This window comes from Tenrec ecaudatus, chromosome 5 (assembly GCF_050624435.1).
Source record: "Tenrec ecaudatus isolate mTenEca1 chromosome 5, mTenEca1.hap1, whole genome shotgun sequence".
NCBI lineage: Eukaryota > Metazoa > Chordata > Mammalia > Afrosoricida > Tenrecidae > Tenrec > Tenrec ecaudatus.
Genome location: NC_134534.1, coordinates 176,111,384 through 176,137,840, shown reverse-complemented (window position 1 = coordinate 176,137,840; position 26,457 = coordinate 176,111,384). Strand labels below are relative to the sequence as shown.

Genomic DNA, 26,457 nt, shown 5'->3' with positions numbered 1-26,457 from the left:
TACCTTCATCCACCACCTTAACCCACTGTCATTAGTGTCGATTCCGACTCATTGTGTCACACCGGACAGACAGAACTGTTCCCGAGGATTTTCAAAGCAGACAGCCTCGTCTTTCTCCTGAGGAGCTGCTGGTGGGTTTGAACTGTTGACTTCCTGGACAGTAACCTAACACGCAATCCACTAAGGCACCAGGGCTCCTACAGTTACCGTAGGGATCTTTTGGTCGCTAAAATAACGCGGATACCATTGTTAACGGAGCTCTGGTTGCTCCAAGAACAATGCCTAGCAGCAGCTACCGCTATGTAGAGCTGTTCTGTGAAACACAAGGACTCACCGAACCGCCTCAGCTATCTGGGCGGTCTGAATAACACCTGGCATGCTGCTTTGAGGATAGTACATGATCAATTAAAGTGGGAACTTGGTTTTCTTTGCTTTTGTTTGTGTGTTGGTTCTGACATTTCAAAGCCATCATCACATCGCTCTCAGTGGATTATATGCATAGCGTAACTATAGGAAATACACGCGTTAGCAGTTTTGTAGGTTTGCATGTGGATAATCTATAAACAGTTGCAACTGAGAAACTAAGCTTTACTGGGTTTTTTTGGGGGGGGGTGTTAGATTTTACTAGCAGTGTGCCATTAAACAGATTTCCTAATACAAAGAAGCAGGTTTTTATTCACTGCATCTGTTCCCCAATTTCTTCAATTGAGCCTGTCATCTGATGCCACTCTAGGGATTACATATATACTCAATATACTGTACCTTAAAATCTCTGTATGTTGCAAACTGACCCCAAATCCATAAGAGCCAACAGGCTTCCTTTGTCTTAAGCTTGCCCAATAGGTTCATTCCATTTTGTACTAATTAACATCCTCTTATGTAATGATCTAGAACAAAAGTTTAAGTGTAGCAAATGGAGCTTAAGACTAATTATTCTGCTATCACATTGCTATTAGTGAGGCTATTTATAATTATATACCAAGAACTAGGGAATATGAATTGCTGATTTTTAAAATTTTCTAATGTCAGACTTTCATTTGCCGAGGGCCAGACCAATAAGGACCAACTCTGAAAATACCAGACAGAGCCTCTGAGTTCCACTCCCTCTTTGGAGCCACTGCAATGATTTTACAGTCAGACATGTCGAGTGACTTATAATAAAGTAAAGAATCGTGGCTTTGATGATTCCTTGGCAATGGGTCCTTTATTGAATTCGCCACCATCAAAGTCTTCAGAGGCCTGCTGCTTTGTTTATGCATTCAGGCATTGGGAACGACCCAGATGTTTGCGCTCACTGCTTTCTTTTATCAGCATTTCTACTATGGCGTATATAGCTCGTACATGTCGTGAGTCCTTCTTCTTTGCCGCAGTCTTTCAGTCTACTTTCCACAGGTCCTTTTGTGGGTACCCAGGCGGCCATCTAATGGACTAGATTGGCTAGGTCATGGGCTTGCTAAAGGTAAATTAACCTGATGTTATGCCCTGGGAGCTGGAAGATGCTTGCCATATGGCGTGCCTGTAGCGCACAAAGAAACGCTGGGTCTGAACGAACAAGACAGACTGCGATACGCGAGGGCTCTTGCTCTGGGCTGCTGCTTCCCTGTTCCCGACAGCCACGCATACTTACTTGCACAGTCCTCTTGTGAAATGTGGTTATTAATACTAATGTCATCAACCGCAATCCCGCCAAGGTTTCCTTTTCCGATTTCGCCTTCAAAAATCACCTAGCAAAAACGAGATCATCCCCACAGCATTTCAGTATTAGTCCCAAACAGCGGTGTTTACAAATGCTTGTTCAGCTCCAACCACAGCACATAAATTAAATTCATGAGGTTTCACAAAAGCACACACTTTGCTCATCAATCAACATTTGCTGCCTGGTGATGGCATAAAATTTGTCGTCTTTGCTCCTTTTTTTGTTTTTTAACATAATGCAGAATCTAGAGCTGGAGAAGGCAGCACATAACAGGCACGATCCACTGGGAGAGCCCTGAAATCGATGGCACAGTAACATCTTCCCATCCTTCTCAGCGAAGGTCTTTTCCTGTAATCTGAGACTGAGAGATGCTACCTCCCGAGATGACCATCCCACAGGCTCACGAAGCACCTGGGAGAATTTTTGAAACAATTCTCCCATCACGTTGGCATTATTGCCATTGTGAGTTGCCATGTCGTCAGCCTCCAACTCATGACAGCCCTGCAGATCACAGAGTAGAACTGCTCCGTAGGATTTTCTTGGCTAATAATCTTTACAGCAGCCTGTTGACAGACCTCTTCTTCCAAAGAGCCTCTGAGTGGGGTTTGATCAGCCCATCTTGAGGTGAGAAGCAGGTGGTCAACGGCTTGCACTAGTCAGCTTTCCTCACATTGACAAGTATTCCCTCCGGCGCAACTTGCCCTCCCCTGCTGCGATGAGGGACTCTACCTGGTAAAGCTTCAGAGACTTGTGGAGCAGGACACGCCCCTCCTTCCAGTGATCCCCTTGGTGCCCAATGACCATCCAGACCAACTGGTCATACTCATCTGGCTTCTGGTAGCGTAGCTTGACCCGCAGCGTGCCCACGTGGGAACCCGACATGTGATACCAAAAGGTCAGGCAGTGGGCTGAGTTCTGGGAATACACCACGGGGCTCACCAGACGGGCCACTTTGCCCTTCTGGTTCTCATCCGCTTGGGAATAGATAAAGTTGCCATCTCCTGCTGCGACAAATAAAAGAAAAACTGTGTTAGGAAGAATGGCCACCTGATCGACTCGCTTGTCCTTTGGTTCCTTTCAAGCTCCGCCAATCAACACTCTCCCGCAGGCTGAGCACCAAGCACCCGATGGGAACAGAGATGTTGGGGGATCTTCTTTGACACCTACAGCTTTGCTCTTGGCCTCTCCTGATCATTGAGATGTATTCTCCCTGGTCAGAGAGCAGCAGATCCCCTGTTGGCTGATATTTTGTCAGTCTAGCTGATAACAGAGCTGCAGTTTTGCCCAATAATCTAGCAATCGCTGTTTGCTTGGCTTTTTCCCTTTTTCCTAAAATGAGAAGATTTCCCCCCACTCATTTATTTCGTGGCCTATAAACCCCGTCAAGGCTCTGAGAGCTTGATTCTCTCCTGCCAGCTCCACTCCTGTTTGACGTGGGGTTCTGGTTCAAGAAGAGGCAAGTTCGCATTTGTGAGGCGCATTCGAACGTGCCATCTTGGCAATGTAGACACTCGCTGAGTTGCTAGGACTTACTTGGCTTGGCTTTTAATTACCCCCAGTGGGAATGTTTCCTCCTGCCACCACCTGGTCTAAACACACAACCCATGTTTCACTGTTTGTGCTGTAAATAGAAATTACCTCCTCTACTGCCTCACCTGATGTAAGTGTGAATCGTGGCTCTGGCCTCAATGGGCAGGGGAGATGTTTTGTTTGTTGCTCTAGGAAGCAGGTGTATCTGTGAGGTGCTTCTTCAGTGGGTATATGTGGGCTGCGTTGCTAGTATACATGTGGAAGTGAAATGTGTAGCGGGGCAGACTTTTTTCACTGAGGATGGAGCCTTGGTGGTGGAGTAGGTTGTGCAATGGGCTCCTACCCACGAGGTCAGTTTGAGACCTCCAGCCACTACAAGAGGGAAAGAGGAGGCTTTCTACTCCTGAAGAGATTCCCATTCTTTAAAACCCTCAGGGGCAGTTCTACCCTGTCCTATAGGGTTGCTGTGAGTCAGAACTGACTCGATGGCAGTATGTTTTTTTTTTTGTTTTAGCTGTGTTTATAGGGCACTCTTAAGGAACCTAACATTCTTAATTAAACCAATAAGTGAAAGAACTAAGGAATGACTGACATAAGTCATGACCCCCCGTTCAATGCTGACTCTGAGAAGTGTCCGCCTGCTACTGAGCAGACTCAGCCACTTCTGGGTTTGTTTGAACCCCTGTTGGTTTTACCCAGTCGGAGTCACTTGTGTCCACTGAGTTGAGTAAGGAATGAGTCCACCAAGAATAAAAATGTCCCCATCTTACCCCTCCCCACGCATGGTCTTAAGAGGAGAGACTGAATTTGGATCTGCTGCAGGGTAGGAGCACATTTACTGAGTCCATGGGGTGTCCTGGGGCTCATCAGAGACTAGCTGGGAAAGGGGATAGCAAGGGGGCATGGGGAAGGGAGAAGGTTGCCTGAGAGCTGCCTGATGGCCTCCGCTTTGCCATGGGCTTTTGAACTTGCGTCCAGTGGGTCCTCACCACCCCAAGACTCTCCACCCTCCTTCACGAGCAACCAAGGCCATGCCTTTCCTGCCACGAGTTCCTCAAGTGGAATCTACCCAATCACACCACTCTCAACCGTAGCACCCACTACCGGGTCCTTCACAGGCTGTTTCTTCAGCTTCTTCAGCCCCCAGCTTAGCCCGTCTCCAAGACAAGCCAATTGTGTTTCTCTATAAGATGCGCCGAAGTCCTCTCCCTGGTATCTGGAAATATGACCCGGTTTGGGAAACATACCTTCTTTGAAGGTTAGCAGGTAACGCGAGGTCATAGCGGACTAGGGTGGAGGTTCATCCCAGCTGAGTGGGGACTTGATCAGAGAGAAGAGGCACAAAGAAGAGAAGGGAGTTGCCAAGGTGAAGACCAAGGCAGAGACTGGAGTGCTGTATCTGCACACAAGTTCAGGAATGCCCAAGATGACCAGAAGCCAGGAAGTGGCTAGGGAGAATCTTCCCCTAGCGCCTGCCCAGGGAGGATGGTCCTGTGGATAGGCTGGTTCATGACGCCCAGCCTCCAGAGCAGAGGCCATACCCTTCTATGGCTTCAACCACCCACTTTGTGCTGCTCTGTCACCAGCTCTAGGAAACAAGACACCTCCCTAGCTTATCTTTTCACTATCATTCTCACCTCTTCATGGGAAGTTCTCCCCACACTGCTTTGTAATGGCTTCCCACCCACAACCTCAAAGGAGCTCAAGGTCAGAGCAAGCCTCCTTTGCTTCCCCAGTGCCTGCCACAGCAGCCACGCGCCAGGCGCCAGGCATGCTCCTACAAGAGGCCTGTAGTGAGCAGCCGGACGTGGGACTCTAGGGCATGACTTCCTTCTTGGGGGTCAACAGAAGAACCCTGAGTAGGGTCCATTTAAGTCAATTCAATATCAGGCAGCTGAGTATTTTACCGGGCCATTGCTAACACGAATCTAAAAAAACCAAAACCTCGATATCTGATCTGCAAAGTTTCTTCCAAGCTGTCAAAAACAAGTGACATGTGACATGTGATGTCATGATTTGGGTTCGTGCTGGGCATGGGCTCTTTGCATCGAGATTTGTTTGACACTAACATGCCCCTCCTTTCAGAAGTTTGTCTCACCCATCTCCGTCTCTGTCTCGTCTTTCACGGTCTGATTGTTTTTTGATTTTTTGCAAGGGCTGTGGAAGCTTCCTGTTTCTAGTAAGGACAGACACACGCAGGACGGCTCAAACTGGAAATTCAAGACAAGCCCTATTTTTCCTGATACCCCAACATGCACAGTGCCCATATTTCTTTGCTTTCAGCGTTTTTATCACAGCTCTGGGTCAGGAACTCTGTCTTCATTTTCTCAATTAGCACTTTACTTCTGTAAGCCTTTTAGCTTTTGTCTCTGGCTAACATAGCTTTTAACCTCCTTTGAATGTCAGAGCCCACTGAGCCATTTTGCTTCACTTTGCATGCATTTTTCCACCATTACTGCCTTCATTTCAGCTAATTGCATTTAGTTAATTTGATGCCATTTATATGTACAGTGCCATTTACAGTCAAAGTATTTTAAGTTTTCTAAAACTGCTTGTCTTAAAGATTCAATTCAAAGTGTCTCAGATTTGAAGGAGTCCAATTTTATCCAATTTCCTTGTCATTCTCATTAGGCAAGGCGGTAGCCGGGGTGGAAGGCGGCCTATTCAACCTCCTTAACGGTTATATTCACAGGGGGAAAAGGAGAACAACACCCCAAGAAAGGCACGGAGTGGCCTCTGCCCATCCATTGACTCACTGCCCGCTCCTCCCAAGTACCAGCCAGGGAGAACTCTGCTTAATGAGATTTCTTGGTATCCGCCAATGGTCCCCTGGAGTATTTGCGGGGAAGCCACTCTGAGTACACTGTTCTCTGAGGGCCTCCGTGAGCAGGGTCGCAGCTTGTGGTTGAGGTGTTTGCTGTGCTTGTGTGTCACAGGATGCCGCTGGCATTTTACACCACACCTCAAGTTCTCATCAAATGATTGGGAGGAAAATGATGCCGTGGCGGGGAAAGGCAGTTTCCTAGAGGGGCTGCCAGCCTTCTCTGTCCCCCAGTCCCTCCAGCCCAGCCGTAGGAAATGAGGTGAATGCTTGGAAGGGAAGGAAAGCCAAGAAAAGGTAGGCGGTGAAGCGAGTTGAGAACCGTGGCGTGCTGAGGTTCCCATCTGTGCAGAGGGACTAGGCTGGATCGGAACTCCCCGCCAAACACCAGAATCCCACCCGACCTTTCTCCACCTCCGCTGCCAGGGTCAAGAGTGAGCAAGCCTTAGGCTGGTTTCACTGAGAAAGAAATCACTATGTGTAGAGCTGCTTGGAAGCCAGTCAGAATTGGGGAAGGTGGGATGATCAGATTTCCCATGATTTGATGACTGTTGATGAAGTAGGGCAACAGTTCTCAACCTGTGGGTCGCAACCCCTTTGCGGGGGGGTCGAACGACCCTTTCACAGGGGTAGCCTGATTCATAACAGTAGCAAAATAGCAGTTACAAAGTAGCAACGAAAATAATGTTATGGTTGGGTGGGTGGGGTCACCCCAACAAGAGGAACTGTATGACAGCATCATGGCATTAGGAAGGTTGAGAACCACTGAAGTATGGGGATGTACAGAAAGTTCATTATACTATTTTTTTTCCCCCGAAGATCTTGGAGATTTCCCATTAAAAAAAGTCACAGATAAGGCAGGTGCTGGCTCTCCCATTCTGGTCCAGTTTGCTATTGTTCACAGAGGCAACTCCATGGCCAGTTCAGTGAGCAGTCTCTATTCTGTGCCTTTGTGTGTCTCCGCTGGAGAGACGTTTTTGTTGCTTTTGTTAGTTGCCACTGAGTTCATTCAGACTCAGCAGGCCCCAGGTGCAGGGTATAATTGCCTTAGAGGGGTGCCCAGGCTGTGACCCCTCAGAAGCTTGTCTTGCAAGGGGTTTCTGGGTCAGTTTGAACCGCCAATTGTTTTAAGGAGTAGTTGAACACCTAACCCTCTGTGCTGCCCAGGGACTTGAAGAGAGGCCTTATAAACTCTACTAAATAAAAGTGTCCAGAAATGCTTGGAGCATCTTTCCCACCCACACACCCGCCTTAGAGTCTCAGGTACCTCCTCAAAGACCTCCGATTAGAAGAGAATTTGGAAAGAACACGAGACCCACAGCGAGCACCCGTTACCTGTGTGATCCTGAATTGGGCCAGTCTTGCTGGTTAAGACGCTCCATCTGAGCTGCACATGACTGTCATGTTCCCAGTGACAGAAGGTCTTGTGAGAGCCCCAGCCGAATTCACAGTTAAAGCCGTATGCTGGAAGCTCTTCCGAGGGTGGGAGGGAAAAAAGAGAGACAAGTTCATTATCGAGGGTCACAGAGCTGCAAAGAAGTCACCATTCACCTTACTTAACTTCTCTTTAAGAGATTCTGGGAAAGCCACCCAATTCAAGATAGCCAGGAAATGCAAACGAGGCCTGGAGATGTCAAAATTACATTTAGACATCTCTCTCTCTTATCATTTTAAATCCAGCTTAAAAAAGATTACAGACTGCCTGTCAAATTGGCATTTCATAAAATTTCCAGAAAGGTTACTTTCAAGAGCAGGTTGTATTGTATCTGCCTCTCCCTATTTCCAGGTTTCATGAGAGAGAGACTCTGGAGGATGAGTCCTACAAACTGGTATCAACCAATGAAAGTAATCTGCATTGAGCCCTGTGCTTCATCAGTCTCAACACGTAACGGGGCTTCATGCCTCAACATGGAAGTCCTGCAGTGTCACGCTGTTTTAAGCTTCCAGGTCTCGAGTGTCAGGGAAGAGATCTCTGAAGCATTTTAAGAGATTTTGGGGTTTGTTTGTTTTTTCCGTGCTTCACACCAGGTCCATTATTTTAACTGTTCATTTATGCCTTCCCCCCAGGAATTAAAAAATCTACATACAAACTGTCAGCCTCATGTACAACCTCCATGGAAGGTCATGGGAAAGCCACAGACACTTTTTTAAAAAACAAAACAAAACATTTGCACTGTTTCCCCGGGAATCAGGAAAGTAAGCCAGGATGCATTCGCAGAGCGAGTGCGTCTTCTCAGGCCCTCTGCGAGGTGCTATTTGACGGTGGTGTTTTCTCAGACGAATAGCCTTCCTTCTGCCTCAGCCACGTTGTCCAAAAGTAGCTCGGCTTTTTAAAGTCTGGGAAAACCCCAACGGTCCATGTTTGGAATTCTCTTTGTGGGCTCGAGCGAAAAAGAACAATAATTCTGCAGATGAAATCATGCTTCTTGACTGCCCCACCGCCCCGACTCTGCTTCCAAACAAACAAACTACACACAAGCAGACACACGGACAAACGACGGCCTGCGAGTCCAGTCTGACTCATGGCGCCGACCCCACAGGACGGAGTGGAACTGCTCCCTGGGGTTTCCAAGGTTGTCACCCTTCACGGTGTTAGACCGACCATTCACTCTCTCCCGGGGAGAGGCACATGGTTCCAGGGGCTGACCTTGTGGGTAGCAACCCAACTCCTAACCCAACGGGTGGGTTCCTAACCCAACGGGTGGGTTCCCTCCCAATAGACTGTCCCAAGGTCCTTTGTCTTCCGTAATCCAGGAGGGACGCTGCTTCCCACTGCGTTTACGTCATCCACAAGATGGCAGCATTGAAACGCAAAGGGGGAAGGAGGCACTAGGGCGGTTTGTCAGCTGAACTTCAAAAACAAACAAAACCAAAAACAACCCTGTTATATGACAAGGGATGTCTGGGGTTGTGGACAGGGTTCGGGCCAGGTTGTGAGTCTGGCAAGTGTGGGGCTTTTCTTCAGAGCAGTTTGCCTTCTTGAAGCCCCCCTTGGCGACTCTTCCCTTGCCGTGACAATGGGGCTGGGGCTTCTTATTGAAGAATGCCCTTCTTGTCCTGTTTAGTTTCCAAGGAATTCTCTTCAAGTGCTGATGGCCCGTTCTGGAAGGAACATACCATCTGAACGGTCAAATTGGACTTGGGTGACCCTGAGGTGTCCGCCATGACCTCTCTCAGGGAGGACAAAGTTTGTTTGGGAAAGGACACTGCTAAGCCAGATGACTGTACTCATGCATAATGCGGTCGCTTGCATTTCTTGGGAAAGGGCTAGATTTCACAGCGACAGTGTGCTCGGGGGGGGGGGGGATATATTTTATGTCTAGTCGATCATAACCATGAAATAGGACTTCTTAGAGCATGAGAAACCTCTCCAAAAGTACACACTTTTTGCACAGGGAGATGGAATTACACAGATGAAGCACAGCCCACTGAACCCTGACTAAAACACTGAGCGACCTTGGATCCCACCCGCCCAAGACACTGAGCTGCGCCAGCGCTGCTGCACAACCTCGTTAGAAAAACATGAATATTGGGAAATGTTCGTGGATGTGGGGCTTCGTGTTTTCCTCTGCACATACCATTTATAAGGCACACACATGCAGGAGGCAGCAAGTGATTACAACACACATCTTTCTGGTTATATTCCCTGTGTTAACAATGTCACCATTGTGCATGATGGTTGAAAACTACAGGGGCTGTGATTTGGGATAGTACTTTTCTGATGGGACCTTATCACCCTACGTTTCCTAATGACCAGGCGACGGTATGTTGGAGGCATGTCTCTCGCCTTCACTGGAAGGCAGCCAGCCTTCCAAGATCCTGCCAACTTCTATGATTTTAACAAAGACCTAATGGTACAGTGGTTATTTGTTAGGCTGCTAACCACAAGGTGGGCGGTTTGAAATCACCACTTGCTCCAAAAGAGAAAGATGGGGCTTTCTACTCCCCTAAAGAGTAACAGTCTCAGAAACTCGCTCACAGAGACAGTGCTGCCCTCTCCTAGAGGGTCGCTATGAGTCTGAAACGACTTGCTGGCAGTGAGTGACCTTTCTGTATCCTGACACTTTCTTATCTTTTTGTTCCCAGTCACATAATTTATGGGAACTCATTTATTTAAAAGACATTTTTATTAAAAACCTGCATTTTGTGGAGGAAGGGTACTGAATGAGTGACTGGGTGTTGGAAATTCTAGCCCAGCTCAAAAGGCCCATGAGACACACACAAAAATATCTGAAAACAGTTGAGAAAGAAATGCAGAAAGAAAAAAAAGCAACAGAAGAGAAGATGAGAGAAAGAGAGAAGTGGAGGAGAAAATGTTTTAAAAAGGAGTAGAGAGTCAAACAAATTAATGAAAGAACTATATAGGACCACTGACCTTTAAATATTCAAAATACTACCTAGGGTCTGTGGCTGCATGATTCTCATTAAAGTCAAAAGGAATAATCTGGTTAAGTCCCTTCGTGACCCTTAAAAATAGCAGGAAACAATATCCTGAACTTAAAACAAATTTATAGTCTCTGTGAGCACGGACCAGCTGTGTGCGTCGAACCTATCGTGTGCGCAGTTGAATCATTAACACCCTACATGCAGGGCGAGTTACTTTTTAAACGCGTTATTCAAAACTTCCACAGAGGATGGGAACTCCCTTCCTTGCAAACAAGCGGAGGTGCTGAGACCCAGGCAGTGACATGCTATGAACACACTCCGGGCAACGATAGTCAGGTTTGAAGATCATCAGAGAGGAAAAGCCATTAGGAGGGAGAACTCTTTAAAAGGCAGGGTTTTCAACAGTTCCTGGCAGAGCATTAAATAGGCTTTTAGGCATCTGATTACAGCCTCGACAGTATATGTCTATTACAGACCCACCGAGTGTATTATATTGCTCAGAATCCTCAAAACGAACTCTTAAGACTCTGCTTGAGTCTATGTGGCTTCAGCAAAATTGGATTACGATGCAGGTTTAGGGAGCTGATCGGTTCTGTTGGCAAAGATGCTGATGAATCTGAAAGCTACAGCTCGGTCCAGATGAGAAAGTATCAACTAGTGAATCCCACCAATTGGGTGAAGAGGTCTGAGGTTGGGCAAAGTTAGCACACTCACTCCTAGGCAGAAGATCAGAGGTTCAGGTACCCCCAGCGGTGGTCTGGGAGCAAGGCTTGGTGGTCGACTTCTGAAAACCCAGCCCTTCAGAGCCCAGCTGTACCCTGACTGACAGGCATGGGTGCTCATGGAACTGTCCCCTTGGCAACTGATTTGTTTATTTTTGTTTTTGTTTCTTTGAGACCTGAGGTCTGAACTCCTTGCCTGCTCAGGTCTTCAAGGAGTGTCACCTGGGCTTAGCTGGGAGACAACTTGAACAGAAGTCCTGTGGAGAAGGTTAGACAAACCAATGCCCACAATTGGAGTCTTGGCGCCCAGATTCATGACTCACACTCAAGAATAACTGCTAGGAACCAAGTCAATTTGTAAAGGACTCTGTGTCGTCTGTGGAATTCAAAACTGAAGCAGACTGCCCGCCCCTGTCGGTCAGCGATGTGGTTGATCAGACAGTGGTGGAAACGGGTCTTACTTGTTGCAATCTGTATTATTTACCTTCTGACCACAATAGACCCTGGGAGATGACTAGGTGTCCCCGAAATTCCTCTCTGAACTCATCAGACTAATGACCGTCACCTCTTGCCCAAATCAAATATGTCAACAAAGTCGTTCCTGTTCAACGTTCAGGGATAGTTATCCAGAATCTATTTCCTCTGCTCCGCTCTGCAGCTACTGTTCACTTAAAAATAACAAACAAACAAAATGCTTTCTGGATCTTTGGATAGCCAAGGAGGAGAGAGGACATGCAGCCAGTTAGTTGGCAACTTCGTGGCTTAAAGCAACTCTCTGGCCAGAAAGTAAGTTAAAAATATTTGTTACCTTATTAGAACTTCATTTTACCCATTACTTCACTTAAAAACAAATCCTCTGAAAAGGATTGCGGAGTGGCAGCTGGTAGTTACCGTCCCTTCTCCATCTGAAACCACTCTGCGGGGAAGAACCACTGTGGGGGCCAGGGTCTGGGGAGTTTGCGATTGAGTCCACTCAAGAGGCTGTTCCTACGAGCTGCCTTGGAATTGGGCTCCTAGCTCATGGTGACTCCAGACAGAAAGAATCAAACCCTGCTGGCCTTTCATGCCCAGGATCTGTCTCTGATTGGAGGGAGGGGATCCGTGAGGTTGTCGAGGGCTGATTGTCACAAGGTCTCTCTTCCTAGTCTGTCTTCATCTGGAAGCTCTGCTGAAACCACAGCAAGATGGTGGTGGGGCGTGAGATGCATGGATGGGCGGGCATCACACCATCAAATCTCTGTCGTGGAAGGCGAGAATGCTACTACTGGGTGACTACTGCCCTTCCGCTCATGAGGTGGCTTCAGGTATACAAGGTTCAAGGATGGGGGGGGGGCACGTGGGTTCTGAAGGGCAACTTACAATGTTGAAATTTGTAGACCTACAGAGGTTTCAGAATTTAGGCAATTCTTTTAAACCCTGTGTGCGTGTTTGTGGTATTTCCGGGCATGAGCGCTTCGAGGTGGCAAGAATCATGTCAACCTGAGCCTACCACAGGGAAAACTTGGGGTTAAGTTCAGCCGAAGAGACGTCTGTTTTGCAGTTTAATCAGGTCAACAGTGACAGGGTCGTTTAAGGAAGCATACTAATTAGAGCCGTCCTTTCTACTTTCAGCCTGGCTGGGTAGCATTATGCTCTTGAGGAAACATTGAAATACACCACACGCCCCATTAATAAATGACCGTGGAGGCCAAGGCTCAGTGTGTTTCAATAAAGGAAATGGGCGAAGCAGGAAAACTGACCTGTTCACCTCAGTCCAATGATTAACTTTAAAGTATTTAAAACGTCTGATTGCTTACACTGGCTGTTTCCCTTCGTGTGCGTCTGTGAAGAGCAACCTCACAGAATATTAACAACCACAAGAACAACACAACGAAAGGCAGACGGAGAGGGGCTGCCATGTCACCATGCCGGCCTGGGCTTTAAAAGATGCCTTGTCGAGTCATTCTGCTGTTCTCGTCGGGAAAGGAGGAGGAGGAGGTGGCGGCGCGCACTGGGCCTCAGAGGCCTCTTGGCCCATGCACCATTACAACCAGGGGTTTCTTGAACCCCGTTCCGTGGCCCGCCCACTGGAGACCCTCTTGTAAAACTGCCAGCTCAGTGGCAGACAGAACCGACAAACTTTGCCTGTTCTCAGAGGCGCGGAATCGCGATGAAAATAAATAGGCTGTTGCCTGTGCGATTCCCTCCTACAGTTTGCAAACACAGTCCGTGTCCTAGATGTGCTGCGTTTAAACAAAGTATGTTTCTCAGTTCCTTCCATCTCGGACTGGAACTGCCACCATTTGGCAATGACTGATGGGGAAGGAAAGCTCACTCCCTGCTGCATATACATGTGGATGAAAGAGAAGAAATATTTATGGCTCATGCTTGGAGACCAGATGCTGCGTGGCGTCTCTCCTCCCAGGACGTTTGGGGAGACGGGAAACTGAGAAACAAGGCAGCGCACTGTTGTGCAGTGTGGTGGTGCGGGGGGAGCTGAGGCAAGCAGGCAAGGAAGCGAACGAGTGTCATATTTAATTTGATACCTGATTGGATGGTACTGTCAATGACTGTTGGCTTTTCTGTGGTCAGCGCGGTGGTACCCCCTGAAAAACAAAACAACCATCAGTCACGTGACAATGAGAAACAAGGGTGCGCAGGAGATCATTGGCCATGCAGACTCGTTGGATGGTGTGTGCCTCTATTGGAAGCAAAGGTTTTCCTTACATAATTCTTCCTTGAATCCCACCTAGAGCAATTATTTTTATGTTGTACTTACCACAGGTATCAAATTCAAGTCAACCAGTTGTATTTAAAACTTAACACATTTCTTCTAAAACATCCAGGTAACATGGAGAGGTGGAGAATATGTTCCAAGGGCATTCCCTGGTTCCCAGCTACGCCTGGCATACAGCTGTGATCGCGACAAGCATGGGTCTCTGAATGTCCTAGGTGACAGGTATTACCTTGGATCTAGGCCTCTAAGCGTCAAATTGTTTCCCAAGGTTTCAGACGTGTGCCTTCGGGGAGGTGCAAGGATAAACCCCATGACTATCCTAAGTGAACGACAAGGCCCTCCCACTGCTCGCCCCACTCCATACTTCCCCCCCTAGTGATGCTGTAGTTGTTTTTCCCAAGGACAAATATTCTCCCCACCGTGTGGTTCGGAGAAGCTGCAAGAGGCAGCAAAAAGCGGGGAAGAGGTGAAACATTTCTTCAACGTCCAAAAGAACGCCAAGTTTGAGCAAAGAGCAAGTCTAACAGAGAACTTTCAATCAGGCTGGACACACTGTGGAATTTCCTGTCGAGGGACAGGCAGTAACTGAGTTGGAATTTGCCTTTACCCTCGATTCTTGAGAGAGAGCTTTTCCATTTTCTACTATTGTCATTAGACATCGGATTTTAAGCGACGCTCTCAAACACGCCCAACCATAAACATCACTCGAGGACTTACTGAAATAGCAGATTCCTATCCGTATGTCCTACCACTTGCCATGTGATCCTTTGGTGGTGGCTCCCATATTACTGTGATGCTGGAAGATATGCCAAAGGTATTTCGAATACCAGCAGGGCCACCTTTGGTGGAGAGGTTGTAGTCTTGCTACACCGATCTTCCTGGTCTGTAGTTAGAAACCACCAGCAGCAACTCAGGAGAAAGACTGGGCTTTCTAATCCCCTAAACAGTTAGAATCTCGGAAACCCACAGGGGGTTGCTATGAGTCAGCACTGACTTCTTGGAAGTGAGGTTCTCCCCCGGCCCAGATGAATAGGAACTAGGAAGAAAGACCTGGTGATCTACCTACGAAAACTAGTCAATAAAATATCATGGATCACAACAGAATGTTCTTTGACTTGTTTTCTTGGAACACTTCATCAGGAGGGATCAATTGTTGGAGGAAAACATGTTTGGTGAAGTAGAGGGACGACGAGGGCATGGGAGACTCTTTGGTAAAATGGACTGGCATAATAGCTGACTGATGGGTTTGAACATGTTTGCAACTGTGAGGGGGATGTAGGAAAGGACAATGTTTTGTTATGTTGTGCCTAAGATCACCATGCATCAAGGCTGACTGAAAGCACCCTCCCGTCCATCCATGGATCCATGCATCCATCCATGTGTCCACTCATGCATCCATTTATCTATCTGTCTTCCCTGCCTCCCTTTTATCCATCCATCCATCCATCCATCCATCCTACATTAGACCTCATTGGGAAGCAGAATTTCAAGAGATAAGGCCTTGACATCTCACATTGAACTCTCAGCTGAGTTTCATAATCTGCTAAATTTGGCAAACACTGATTTGGTGCATATTGCTTAGGATCTCGAGAAATCCATTTCTCCTTATGTGTGTCAGCTGCAGCTCCTGGGCTAAGCCTAAAGGAGTCTGTTATCTCATGAGATAAAGTACAGAGCAGACTCAGGGTAGGGGCAGGAGTGGGCCTAAGACTAACACAGGCACTTGGGAGGCTGCTCTAAGGGTGCCGTGATTGTGTGTCTTCCAATTGCGTTGCTCAAGGAAGATGCGTGATGATCCTCATCTTGGCCAAGCCCTCGTCGAATACTTGTGGGTCCCACAGACGAGAAATCATGCTTCACGTCCAGTTCATGGATGAGAAAGCTGTAAAAAGCATGCCCTTGGAATGGTCTTCAGGTGTCTGAGATCCCCAGCTACGGCATCAAGTCACGTTACACTCGCATTCCCAGTAAATGTGCAGGATGAGGGGCCACATATGTGCCTGGCCTCACTGCATCAGACACTGAAAAGGAGGAATTATATATATTATGGGTTAAGCAGGTTAATCTATAATGGCAGAATTGGAGGGAGTCCAAAACATTAGCATTCTGCTCCCCGTGGCCTTCCAGGAGAAAGCCTCAAGGTGAAAATTCACTTTTTAAAACCGATACGCATTATCAGTTTTTGTCAGAGGTTGGGAGCCAAATTCCGCTGTTGGGTACACACAGCTCCAAAGTGAAATTCGGTCTCCTGGAGCCTTTGAAGCCAATTGTATTATCCAATGACTTCAAAGGCGTTTGCAAATGAGTAACTTCAGGGGTGAATTTTCACCTTGGAGAGAGAGAGAGAGAGAGAGAGAGAGAGAGAGAGAGAGAGAGAGGGAGGGAGGGAGGGAGGGAGGGAGAGAGAGAGAGAGAGAGAGAGAGAGAGAGAGAGAGAGAGAGAGAGAGAGAGAGAGAGAGAGAACATGAACAGGGAGCTCTGCTAATCTCCACGTATCTTGGTGCAGTCCACCTGGAATTCAGAGTTGTTCTTTGTATGGAAGGAACACTGCACTGCAATACCTCTCCCTTTCAATGTACAAATGGGCCACCCCAGGAGCAGAAATTAAATCAACACCATCTGTGTGGAAGAACTAAAATCTACTAAAGAGAGCACTGCACCCAATTTCCAAGTTTCCCCAGATCAGGCTTAAACTGAGAATGTTCTTTGCTTTTCTTACACCAAACGGCCCACACGTGCGGCATTAACAGGGCAGCCTGTGCGACAGGATCGCCAGAGAGCAGGCAGTCCCGTGTGAGCAACTAGAGGTGTGCTATTTAGGGGTGAAGAGGCACCTGGGTTCGCTGAAGTTTTTGCTCCGACAAACATTTCCATAGTAACACATCCTTTTTCCCAAACAGGATGGCACAGAGCTTCATAGACCAAGCAACCGCCAAATAGTAATAATCACGATGACAGAGGGCTCTGAGTGCAATCGATGAGTAAACCTCGTGAGAACGCCTTCCAAAATCACCTCGACTCCATGGGCGCTTGGTTGTGGTAGCTGGGTTCTGACCCATAGCAACCATGTGCACCAGAACTAAACACTGCACAGTCCTGGAGCAGGCCCACAGTGGTTGCTAGGCTGAATCCCGTTGTTGCAGCCAATGTGTCCGTCCATCTCTTCAAGGGTCTTCCTCTTCTTGGCTCCCCTCCTCTTTACCAAGCACGATGTCCTTCTCCGGGGATGGGTCTCACGTGACAACATGTCCAAAGTACATAAGACATAGTTTTACCATCCTTGTCTCTTGGGAGCACTTTGGCTGTCCTTTTTCCGAGACAGATTTGTTTATCCTTTTAGCAGTCCGTGTACTTTCAATGTTCTCCTTCAGCATTACCAATTAAATGCGTGGCTTCTTCTTCAGTTTTCCTGATTTGATATTCACTAGGGCATCAGGGTGGCATTCTCAATGTCCCCCAGAGGGTCTTAAAATACACATTTTGGCACTTCAAAATGTTCACGGGGAAAGTGGAATTAAAAGATAATGAGATGTGATGTTCCCATACACTTTTGGAAGCCTTGTTGAATGTGTTCAAGGAATTAGGGAAGGCATCCTGCTAGAGTAACGGTTAAGCATTTGGCTGCTAACCCAAAAGGTTGGTGGTTTGCCCCCACGGAATGGCTCTGCAGAAGAGAGGCGGAGCTACCTGCTTCTAGACAGATCCCAGCCCCCTCTGTCCTATGGGCTCACACTGTGAGTTGGAATCTACGTCACGGCATGCAGCAACAGGTGCCGTAACAGTGCTCGCCTGAGGGGGGGGGGCATACATATATTTTTGCTAAGTGAATAAGCTAAAGGAAGACCCAGTGATCTACTTGCTGAAAACCGGCTGCTGAAAACCCTGTGGAGCAGAATTGTACCCTGACGCACGGGGTCACCGTGAGCTGGAATCAACTCGACCACAACTGTTTTTTATTTCTTAAATACGTCTTTAAAAGCTGAAAAGGCACTCCCGGCCCCCCTCCCCCACCTCCCCGAGAAATGATCTTAAACCCTGGTGATGAAGCTCAACCTTGTACTTTTACAGGGCTGTCAGTGTTTCCGCTATAAATGACCCATTTTCTGTGGCTTGTAACTCCCTGCCGTACACAATTTGCTCCAGGCGAAAATACTTGCCCTATTTCATTCAAAGGCGTCAGCTTCAATTGATTCAGTCATGACTAATGCAGAAATGAGAAGGTTGGTTGTTCTAATACGAGGAGTAAATCTGAGGCTTTGTTTCTAATCAATATTAACTGACCACTTTAGGGTTTGTGAGGGAAGGAGCCCACCCCACCATGCACCGTGATGGCCCCCACTCATTCCCTTTTATGGGGCATTTCTCTGTGGATGTGTGAGGGGCTGCACAGCAGTCTGGGGTCTCTGACACAGGCTCTCTAGGCAACTCGGGAAGGTTCCAGAGGACCTGGTTCATAGAATGGCTCTCTGTTGTAGTTAAAAGAAAAAGAAAGAAAGGAAAAAAAGAAACAGAATTGGAGATAGGGGTTTTCAACTTGAACTTGGTGCTTCAGAGAGAATCTGTCTCTGCATTAATTAGGGTAATTTCTGTGGCTTGTGGCTATTTACATACAAAATTTGCATTCAAAAGCCCATAGCATTGTGACATCATTGGCCTGTGAATGCAAATGATTTTCCTGGAAATCTGAAGGGATGTATTTAAAAAAAACAACAAAAAAGCAAAACCACTGCCATTGAGTCCATCCCAACTCATTGTGACCCTTTAGGGTGGTCTAGGCGGGACACTCTTATTGGCACAGACTGATCAGTGGATTAGCTAGCTAGTGGAGTTGAACCACTGGCCTTGTGGCTTGCAGTCCAATGCTTACCTGACAGTGGTGCTAGGGCACCTTACAGACTCACTGACAACAAGGATTTCGACTCACAGTGACCCTAAAGGGCAGGGTGGAACTGTTCCTGAACTCTTTACAGGAGTGGAAAGCCTCCATATTTGTCCCACAGGGCAGCTGGTGGTTTTGAACTGCAGATCTTTCAGTTAGTAGCCCAACAGGTAACCACTACACCACCAGGGCTCCTGTACTCCTGGGTTATGGCATTGAATTTCTGAGCTCTCTCTCTCTCCAACTATTACCCACCTATCTACTATATACACATTCTTTTAAATATATTTTGTCCTTTATTCCATCTCAGAATACAGAACTCTGTTGATCCTTTGGAGCAGAGCTTTCAAAGTAAGTGAAAATGAAATTTTTCTATGGAGTATACCCTTCAAGATTCACAGGAACCTTGTAGACAGTAACATGGCACTTTTATGAAGTTACATGGTAATGCTTTCAGTCTACCCCATGGAAATTAATTATGTTGGTTCTCCATGTCCCTTCTGGGTAGAACTATAGACCTGCATCCAAGGGCTCATATGTAATCTCTGAGGTGGGGCTTCGGAAAAACGAGAGTCGGATGCTGCATGAAACTGCAGCGGGAGCTGGGTGGTGGCAGGGGGCCCACAGAAGCCTTTGCAACAATAGGGCGAAAATCCTCCTGTCTCGGCCAATTTCCAAATGATGTAATCCCATTTCCCCACTTGCCTACTCTTTCTGCTCCAGCTTGCAGAGTTTGAGGACATTTTGCAGTAATAGTGAGATTAATTAGTGAGACGTTTGGCACAAGCCATCTCTGATATATAGGCTAACTGAAGGTGATGTGAAATAACCTTTGGAAATTCAAATATAAAATGAGAAAATCCCCACTTAAGAGCTACAGTCCAGGGTTCAGCCTAGCTTCATCAGCTCTGGGCATAAAATATCCACTCAGATCACTTTGGCCTCTTTATAAAAGGACAATAAGCGACACATGCATTTGGGGAGGGCAGGAAGGCCAGAGTGAGAGGGGAGCACGAGGATCCTCACGCTTCATGCACTGCCATGGCGTCAGCTTCAGCCCATAGCAACCCCATGTGTGTCCCAGTACAACTGGGCTCAAAGGGGTTTCCTGTCGGAAGCTGACTTTTCAGGAGTGGATCACCAGACTCTTGCTGAGGCTTCTCTGGGCAGATTTGACCCACCAGCCTTTCTGGTAAACGGAGTGCTGAGCAAAAGGCTGTCTCAGCCAGGCACTTGAGCCATGGAGCAATTCTTATTCAGTTAGCTTGTGATTCTGACAATGGCGAAAACGAACGCTCCAAATGGCTAAGGAGATTCAGGAAATTTGTGAACATGGGTGACATGAGAGAAATGAGGATGCATGCATTCTGGCGATGATGCCTCTCTGTCGGGGGGCTGCGGGGCTCCATCAGAACTTTGATGACCCACTTTCCGGAGGAGTTAGGCTACCACGCGCAGGCCCCAGGTGTTTCCCACAATGACATGAACTGCAAGGGCACAGCAATGGGATGAAGATGGATTCTGCACCTGTGAGCTGGAGGTCATCACCTGTGCCACTGTGGCAGTTGGCCTGGTCGTCATCGCACTCATCCACCGGGTTCCCGTTTGGAGTGGTCGGTCCAGCTGTTGGCACTGAAACAAGAGCCAATGGTTAATATCTCACACCTCACAACTGTATTCCCAAGCCTCTGGTGGTTGAATTTCGACCCTTTGCAGAAAACCCAGTCCTGCTCAACAGGCCAGGGCCATGGTTGGTCTCTCTTTCAGGAGTGGACTGATGTGGGCATTGCTGCCTGCCGCAGAGAACGTTTTGTTTAGGCACGTGACCCATATCTGTTGAGTGGAGTTGGCTGCTTTAGTGTGTTGCACATCGGCCTCACCATAGACGCTCCCTCTTTCTCGCTCTCTTTATTTGAAAGCTCTTGAGTTCTCTCTGGTTATTCATTCATGACCTAGGGGTTGAGAAGACACCCCTGGGTAGTGTCCTCTGACAGGTTGGCAGTTTGAATCCACCCAGTGCCTCCTAGGATGACAGGCCGTGCTATCTACTTTCCAAAGACCACAGCCATTGAAGTCCTGTAGAGCTCAGTTCTATCTGGAAACACGTGAGGTCACCATGAATCTAAATCAACTCCCCAAAGGACAAATCTCACTGCCATTCGGCCAATTCTGATTAACAGCAGCTCTCCGACAGCGGACAGTGCCTCAGTGGGCTCTGTAACGGTAACTCGCTACATGAGCAGAGCGCCTCGTCTTTCTTCTGTGGGGCTTCTGGTGATTTTTGAATTGCGGCGCTTTCCGTTAGCAGCCATAGTAGTAACCATGACGCCCCCAGGTCGCCTCCAAATCAACTCAAAGTCAACTCACTGCCCTCTAGTCAATTCCAGCGCATAATGACCCTACAGGACAGAGTAAAACTGCCTTGTGGGGTTTTTGAGGCTGTAGCTCTTTATGGGAGTAGAAAGCTTCGTCTCTCTCCCACAGAGTGGATAAGGGTTTTGAACTGCCAACCTTATGGTTCACAGCCCAATGCATAACCTCCAAACGGTTCCTCCAAATGGACTAGATAATACCTCCGGTGGGGACCTGAAAACATTGGTTTGCTTGGACCATTTTTCTTTGCATTTTCCAGGTGCGAGAAAACTCACTTGTTATTGCCCGAACTCTTTAGACGTCCTTTTTACTTACGAAGTTTCTAAAAGTCTATGATTAATATTGCTTCCCCCAATGGAACGCCTGTTCCTTTAAGCTCGCGTTCTTCTTCTCCTTCTCCTCTGTCCTTTCCCTGCGTCCCCTCCCCGTCCTCCTCTTCCTTCTAGGAGTCATTTCGTTTCCCTTTAAGGGTTTCAACCTGGAATCCCTCTCTTGAGAGCAGGTGTCTGCGCAGCATGGTCTCAGATGTCCTCAGGTCATTACCAGCACTGCGCTAGGCCTGCACCCCACTGCTGCCAGGTCTCCCAGGTCTTTGCCTTGCTCGCTGAAAGGTGGCCAACATTAATCAAAGGCTACTTTTGAAGTCCTTTAAATTTAGTTGTTTTTTTTTAGCCTGTTACTCATTTTTGCAATCTGTTTAATATTTTACAGTTATCGGCATTACATATCATTTTACAAGACTTGAGATAATGGACATTTCTCTTGATGTCGGAGAGCCAGACGTGACGTGGGGAGTTGGAGTGGGCAGAACAGTCTTTTACAGTTTCTGGTTCCTGCCACTTGCTCCATGGTCTGATTAAGCGGAGCGCAGAGTTGTGACCAATATAGAAATCTATATGCCGACTTTCTCGATTGCCGCCAAAGAACCCGGTGATTGGCAGTATTGACACTGTTCACAGCATTTTGACGGGCAGTTCAGACAAAAGTAGCCATGAGGTGCTGGGGTCTACTCAGTGAGGGAAGAGAATCTAAGGACCCTTCTCTGCCTGCCTGACAGTCTAAGTCGCCCTTCTCTTGTGAATGCTTCACTTCTAAGTACAGGGAACAGCAGGCATTTGTCCTCGTGTACAAGGTCCAGTCTCGGGAAACCCACAGAGGCAGTTCTGCTGGGTCCTGTACGAGGGACCTACAGAGGGACAGACTTGTGGCAGTGAATCTGAGGAGTCGGAGTGAACTTGGGGACAACAGCTTCGATTTGGGGCTTCTCTGTCTTACAGGGTTTCTCTTTTGCACCTGTAATACTATGAATAGGAGCCTGATGTGGCAAGGGCTGCAATTGAAAACCACCAGCCTCTCGGGGGGAGAAAGATGGGGCTTTTTGTTCCCCTAAAGCGTTACCGACTCAGAAATGCACATGGGCAGCTCCACCCTGTCCCATCGGGTTGCGATGCGTTGGAACCAGTTCGAGGGGTTTGGTAGTGTAGTGTGTTGCTTACACCTTGGGCTGCTAAGGTCCATACCGTGAGATGCTCCCAGGAAGAAAGATGAGGCTTCCCACTTCCATAAGGAGTCGTCGTCTCAGAAACCCACAGGGGCAGTTGTAGCCTGTGCTGTCGGTCACTAGGAGTTGGAATCCCCTCAACGATGGCAGTGAGTTTTGTTTTAACACTGCTTGTAAGAGGGGCTCCGACATCGGAGGTGACACTGATTGGTGCTTAGACTGAGCAGGAAAAGAAAATGAGCGGGTTGCACCCAGATTTTACTACTACAAAATATTTTGTTTCTGTTATTCCCCAATTTATTCTTAAATAGAATGGCTAGCTCAAGAAAGCTCAAGAGTGTTGGGCTGTGCCTTGCCTGTGTTGGTGTGCGCTCCTCAGGAAACCCATGGCGGGACCTGGCACAGAGGAGAGATTTTTATTCAGGGTCTGCTAATGGAGAGAAGACAGAAGCAAAACGCTTTTTTTTACCAATTGTGTGAAGCAGCTTTGACATTTCTTTCCTGGCTGTTGGTTTCTTCTATGGCTTAAGGCTTGGGGACAACTTCCTCCCTTGTGCAAGGTCCTTGGTAACACCTGCAGGACAATCCCACCCCCCATGTGTTCCACCTCACTGCAGGGTTGACACTGGCAAAGAGCCCTGGGCCTCTGACTTTCCGCCACCTGTCAGCCAGTCAGTCCTCAATCAGACTTTCTTTCCGGGACCCAAGCTGGAGGCCTGAACCAGAGCAGCAGACCCCCTTGCCCAGATGCCCGCCTGGCTTGGTGAGTGGCATGGCTGCATGTGCAGTGGGTTCAACCAGCCCATTCTGTCTGTTTCTTGGCATCCCTGTCAAAGGCCAAGCACAGGATCCTCATTGGCCTGTGGTGATGGCAGCTAGATAGCTCAGAGGTCAGGGACAGGACGACAGATATGGAAACAAGGACACGGTAGAGGGAGGGAGATAATGGCCTGGTTTTAAACAAACACATAGAAAGTCGCTATGAATTATTCAACCGCGTGGCGATTTATCACCTCAGATTTATAACCTATGGTGCACATGAAAAGCTTTCTGGCATTTAATGTGCTCAGGAATGTAATTATATCTGGGTAGCTTAAAGGAAGAATGACTTGGGGAACCACAAAAAGGAGGCGATATTAAAATGCATTCTTCCAAACAACTCCGAGCATATGCTCGATTGAGTAACATCTGGGGACCAACAAGAGCCATGCTCTCAGCTAACCCAGAGGAAGCCCTGCATGGGGACAGAAAACCGGGTATAAGGTTACTCGCTTATTCCCAAACCTATGGCAGATGGGGATGATAATGTCTGGAATCCACAAGTGGTAAAATCAGCCACCATGACACCACTTTTCGCGCACGAATCTCATTCATTACATTTTTTAAATGCAGAGGAGCGTGGCATACCCAAGTCAGAGGGGGAACTGAACTTGCCCTCCTCCTTGTTAGCCTTTCCCCATCACCGACGTGGGGCAGCCGCAGCTTTTCACAGACCCCTCTGCCCTGTGAGAGGCTTCAGCACTGGGCAGCGTTGTTTCTCCGCAGCCGACAGAAAATGAACACAAGACAACCAGCCAAGATGCACCCGAGGGGCTCAGCCTCTCCAACTCGGCTTTCTGGGAGATGGGCACCCTCTGGGAGGCCGACCGAGAAGCACCGCGTCCCCGTCCCCATGTGATTACCTTCCACTTCACAGCCCAGCAGCTCCATCCTCAGCCCGAGGCCGCTGTGCGTGGCTCTCTCGGGGTAGATCCGGATGAATCGTGTGGAAAGAGGTGGAAAGGTTCTCAGCTCAGGTGTGTCATAGTTGTTGTTGCCCTCAAACAACTGTGAAGCAGGAAAAGAAAAGGCAAAACAGAAAACTGGTTATTGGGGGCGAGGGGGGGGGTGCTCTCAGCAGTTATTTCTTCTCTTCTGTAAGGCCCATCTTCTCAACCCTCCATGAATCCGTGCTGACTCAGTCGCCCGATAGGCGGGGTGGAAGCGGCCCTGCAGAAAGACTCTCCTCCTTCGCTGCAGCTGGTGGTTTCAAACTGCTGACCTTGCGGTGAGCAGCCCCATGCGGAACCACTAAACCAGCAGGCAGGGCTCCTTAAGATTCTTCCGAGGACAAAGAGATTGGCCTCATTCTGTCACCTTGGAAGGAGCGGATGCTTCCTTCATAAGAGAGACAAGCAAAACAAAACTCACGAAGCCTTCTCTGAGAAGTGACAGGTGTCCTTTCTCGGACACGTCTGTGAGCAGGGAGGCTATCCCAGAAGCAGGGGCTCTCCTGAGACACGTTTGACAACGACGTGCTGATTGATGTGCATCTTGGTGGAGCGACACCTTGATCATTTCCCTGGGGCGGAGGAAGCTCAGGCAGAAGAGAGCTGCAGGTTCTTATAAGAGACGCCACAATTCCAATAGGCACGCCTGTCACATCCTCCGGATGGAGAGATCCCACTTTTGCTAACTTGCACTCCTCTAGACAAGAGAGGAGCCGAGTCCCTGAAGTAGGGACTCGAAGCGGTAAACATAGGCAAACCAAATCCCTTGCTGTGGAGTCGCTGGCAACTCTGTGTGAGCGAGGGTAGAACACTTTCCATGGGCTTTTCAATGGCTGTGGCCTTTCAGAAGAAGATCACCAACCTATTCCTCCAGGTGGATTTGAACTGCCGACTCTTCATCCGGCGGCCAGGCACTTGACCACTCGTCCACACAGGCAGCCTTCGTCGAAGGTCCACGTTGTTTATTTATGAACGTGGGATACTGCGGCCCACTGAGATGGCTGCTTACTTAAGGAGCAATGCTACCTGGAGGCATTTGTGGATGAAAGACTCTCCGTCTCAAGAAAGTCACAAGTGTCCCCGCTCTGTGCTTGGCGACTCGATGCACTGCAGTGGGAATCTGCACTTGTTTGGAAGCGTTTGCCAAATGTGAAGTCACTGTGACATTTTTAAGGGCTGGGCCACCCACTGCTGTGCCCCTGTAGATGATTTTATGTCCCTTCTGAGTCTCACAAGAAGGTCAGAGCCTTCCAGCGGAATTAGCGGAAAGTGAAGCGGGGCCTAGGCCTGTTTTCTTTTCCAAGTAATGGCTAAGCTTTCCTTTTCCTCCAAGACCATCCATTTAAAATCTTATCCCACATAGGGGAATATTAGAAAAATAAAAATCATCTTGTCCTTGGGAGTGTCCCTTTGTCCTTCAGACATAACCCCTTGTTTGTAAGGGGACAGGCTGACTTTAAATGCTCACTATGCTCCATATTTAATCCTCCACACACGCCATGCCTTAGCTTCGATCACTCCCCACACTGGACAGATGGGGACACGGAGGCAAGGCGAGGTTAAGTAATGTGCCCCCAGCTGGAACGGTGGGATGAGGCAGAGCCAGGGTTCAAAAATTGTTGCTGTTGGACGCCATTGAATCATTTCTGACCCACAGTAATCCCTATGTACAACAGAACGCAGCACTGCTCAGTCCTGCAATGTCCCCACGGTCACTTTGATCGAACCCATCCATGCAGCCGCGGTGTCAGTCCATCTTGTCGAGGGCTGCCCCGCGACTTTAGCCAGCATGACGTCCTTCTCCTGACCACAGGTCCAAAGAACGTGAGATGAAGTCTCGCCATCCTTGCCTCTAAGGAGCACTCTGGCTGTACTTCTGAGACAGGTTTTTCTTTTTTTTGACAGTCAAGAATGTTCTTCTGAATTCAAATATAGGCAGTCTGAGGTGGCGCCCTGAACTATCCCATACGATATCTGTGCCCATAGAAACCACTGAGTCCGAGTTCCTCATTCCCAGAGATCACAGCACAAAAGTCTGGGAAATGTGTACACCCAAGGACATA

The 26,457-nt window shown here is 48.1% G+C and overlaps 1 protein-coding gene across 4 annotated transcripts in view; it reads right to left on the bottom strand.

Annotated features, from left to right (window-relative positions):
• Positions 1-26,457, bottom strand: part of NRP1 (neuropilin 1) — a 168,115-nt gene that overhangs the window by 6,070 nt on the left and 135,588 nt on the right. Inside the window, exons 10-15 of one of the 4 annotated variants that reach the window (XM_075550317.1) lie at positions 24,308-24,452; positions 20,300-20,383; positions 13,681-13,740; positions 7,383-7,520; positions 2,426-2,700; positions 1,628-1,724 (exon numbers count right to left, since the gene is read on the bottom strand). In XM_075550317.1, the coding sequence (XP_075406432.1) occupies positions 1,628-1,724; positions 2,426-2,700; positions 7,383-7,520; positions 13,681-13,740; positions 20,300-20,383; positions 24,308-24,452 (799 nt within the window). Of the gene's footprint in view, positions 1-1,627; positions 1,725-2,425; positions 2,701-7,382; positions 7,521-13,680; positions 13,741-20,278; positions 20,384-24,307; positions 24,453-26,457 lie in introns of all 4 variants that reach the window. The other 3 variants (XM_075550316.1, XM_075550318.1, XM_075550315.1) reach the window with 3 other exon arrangements.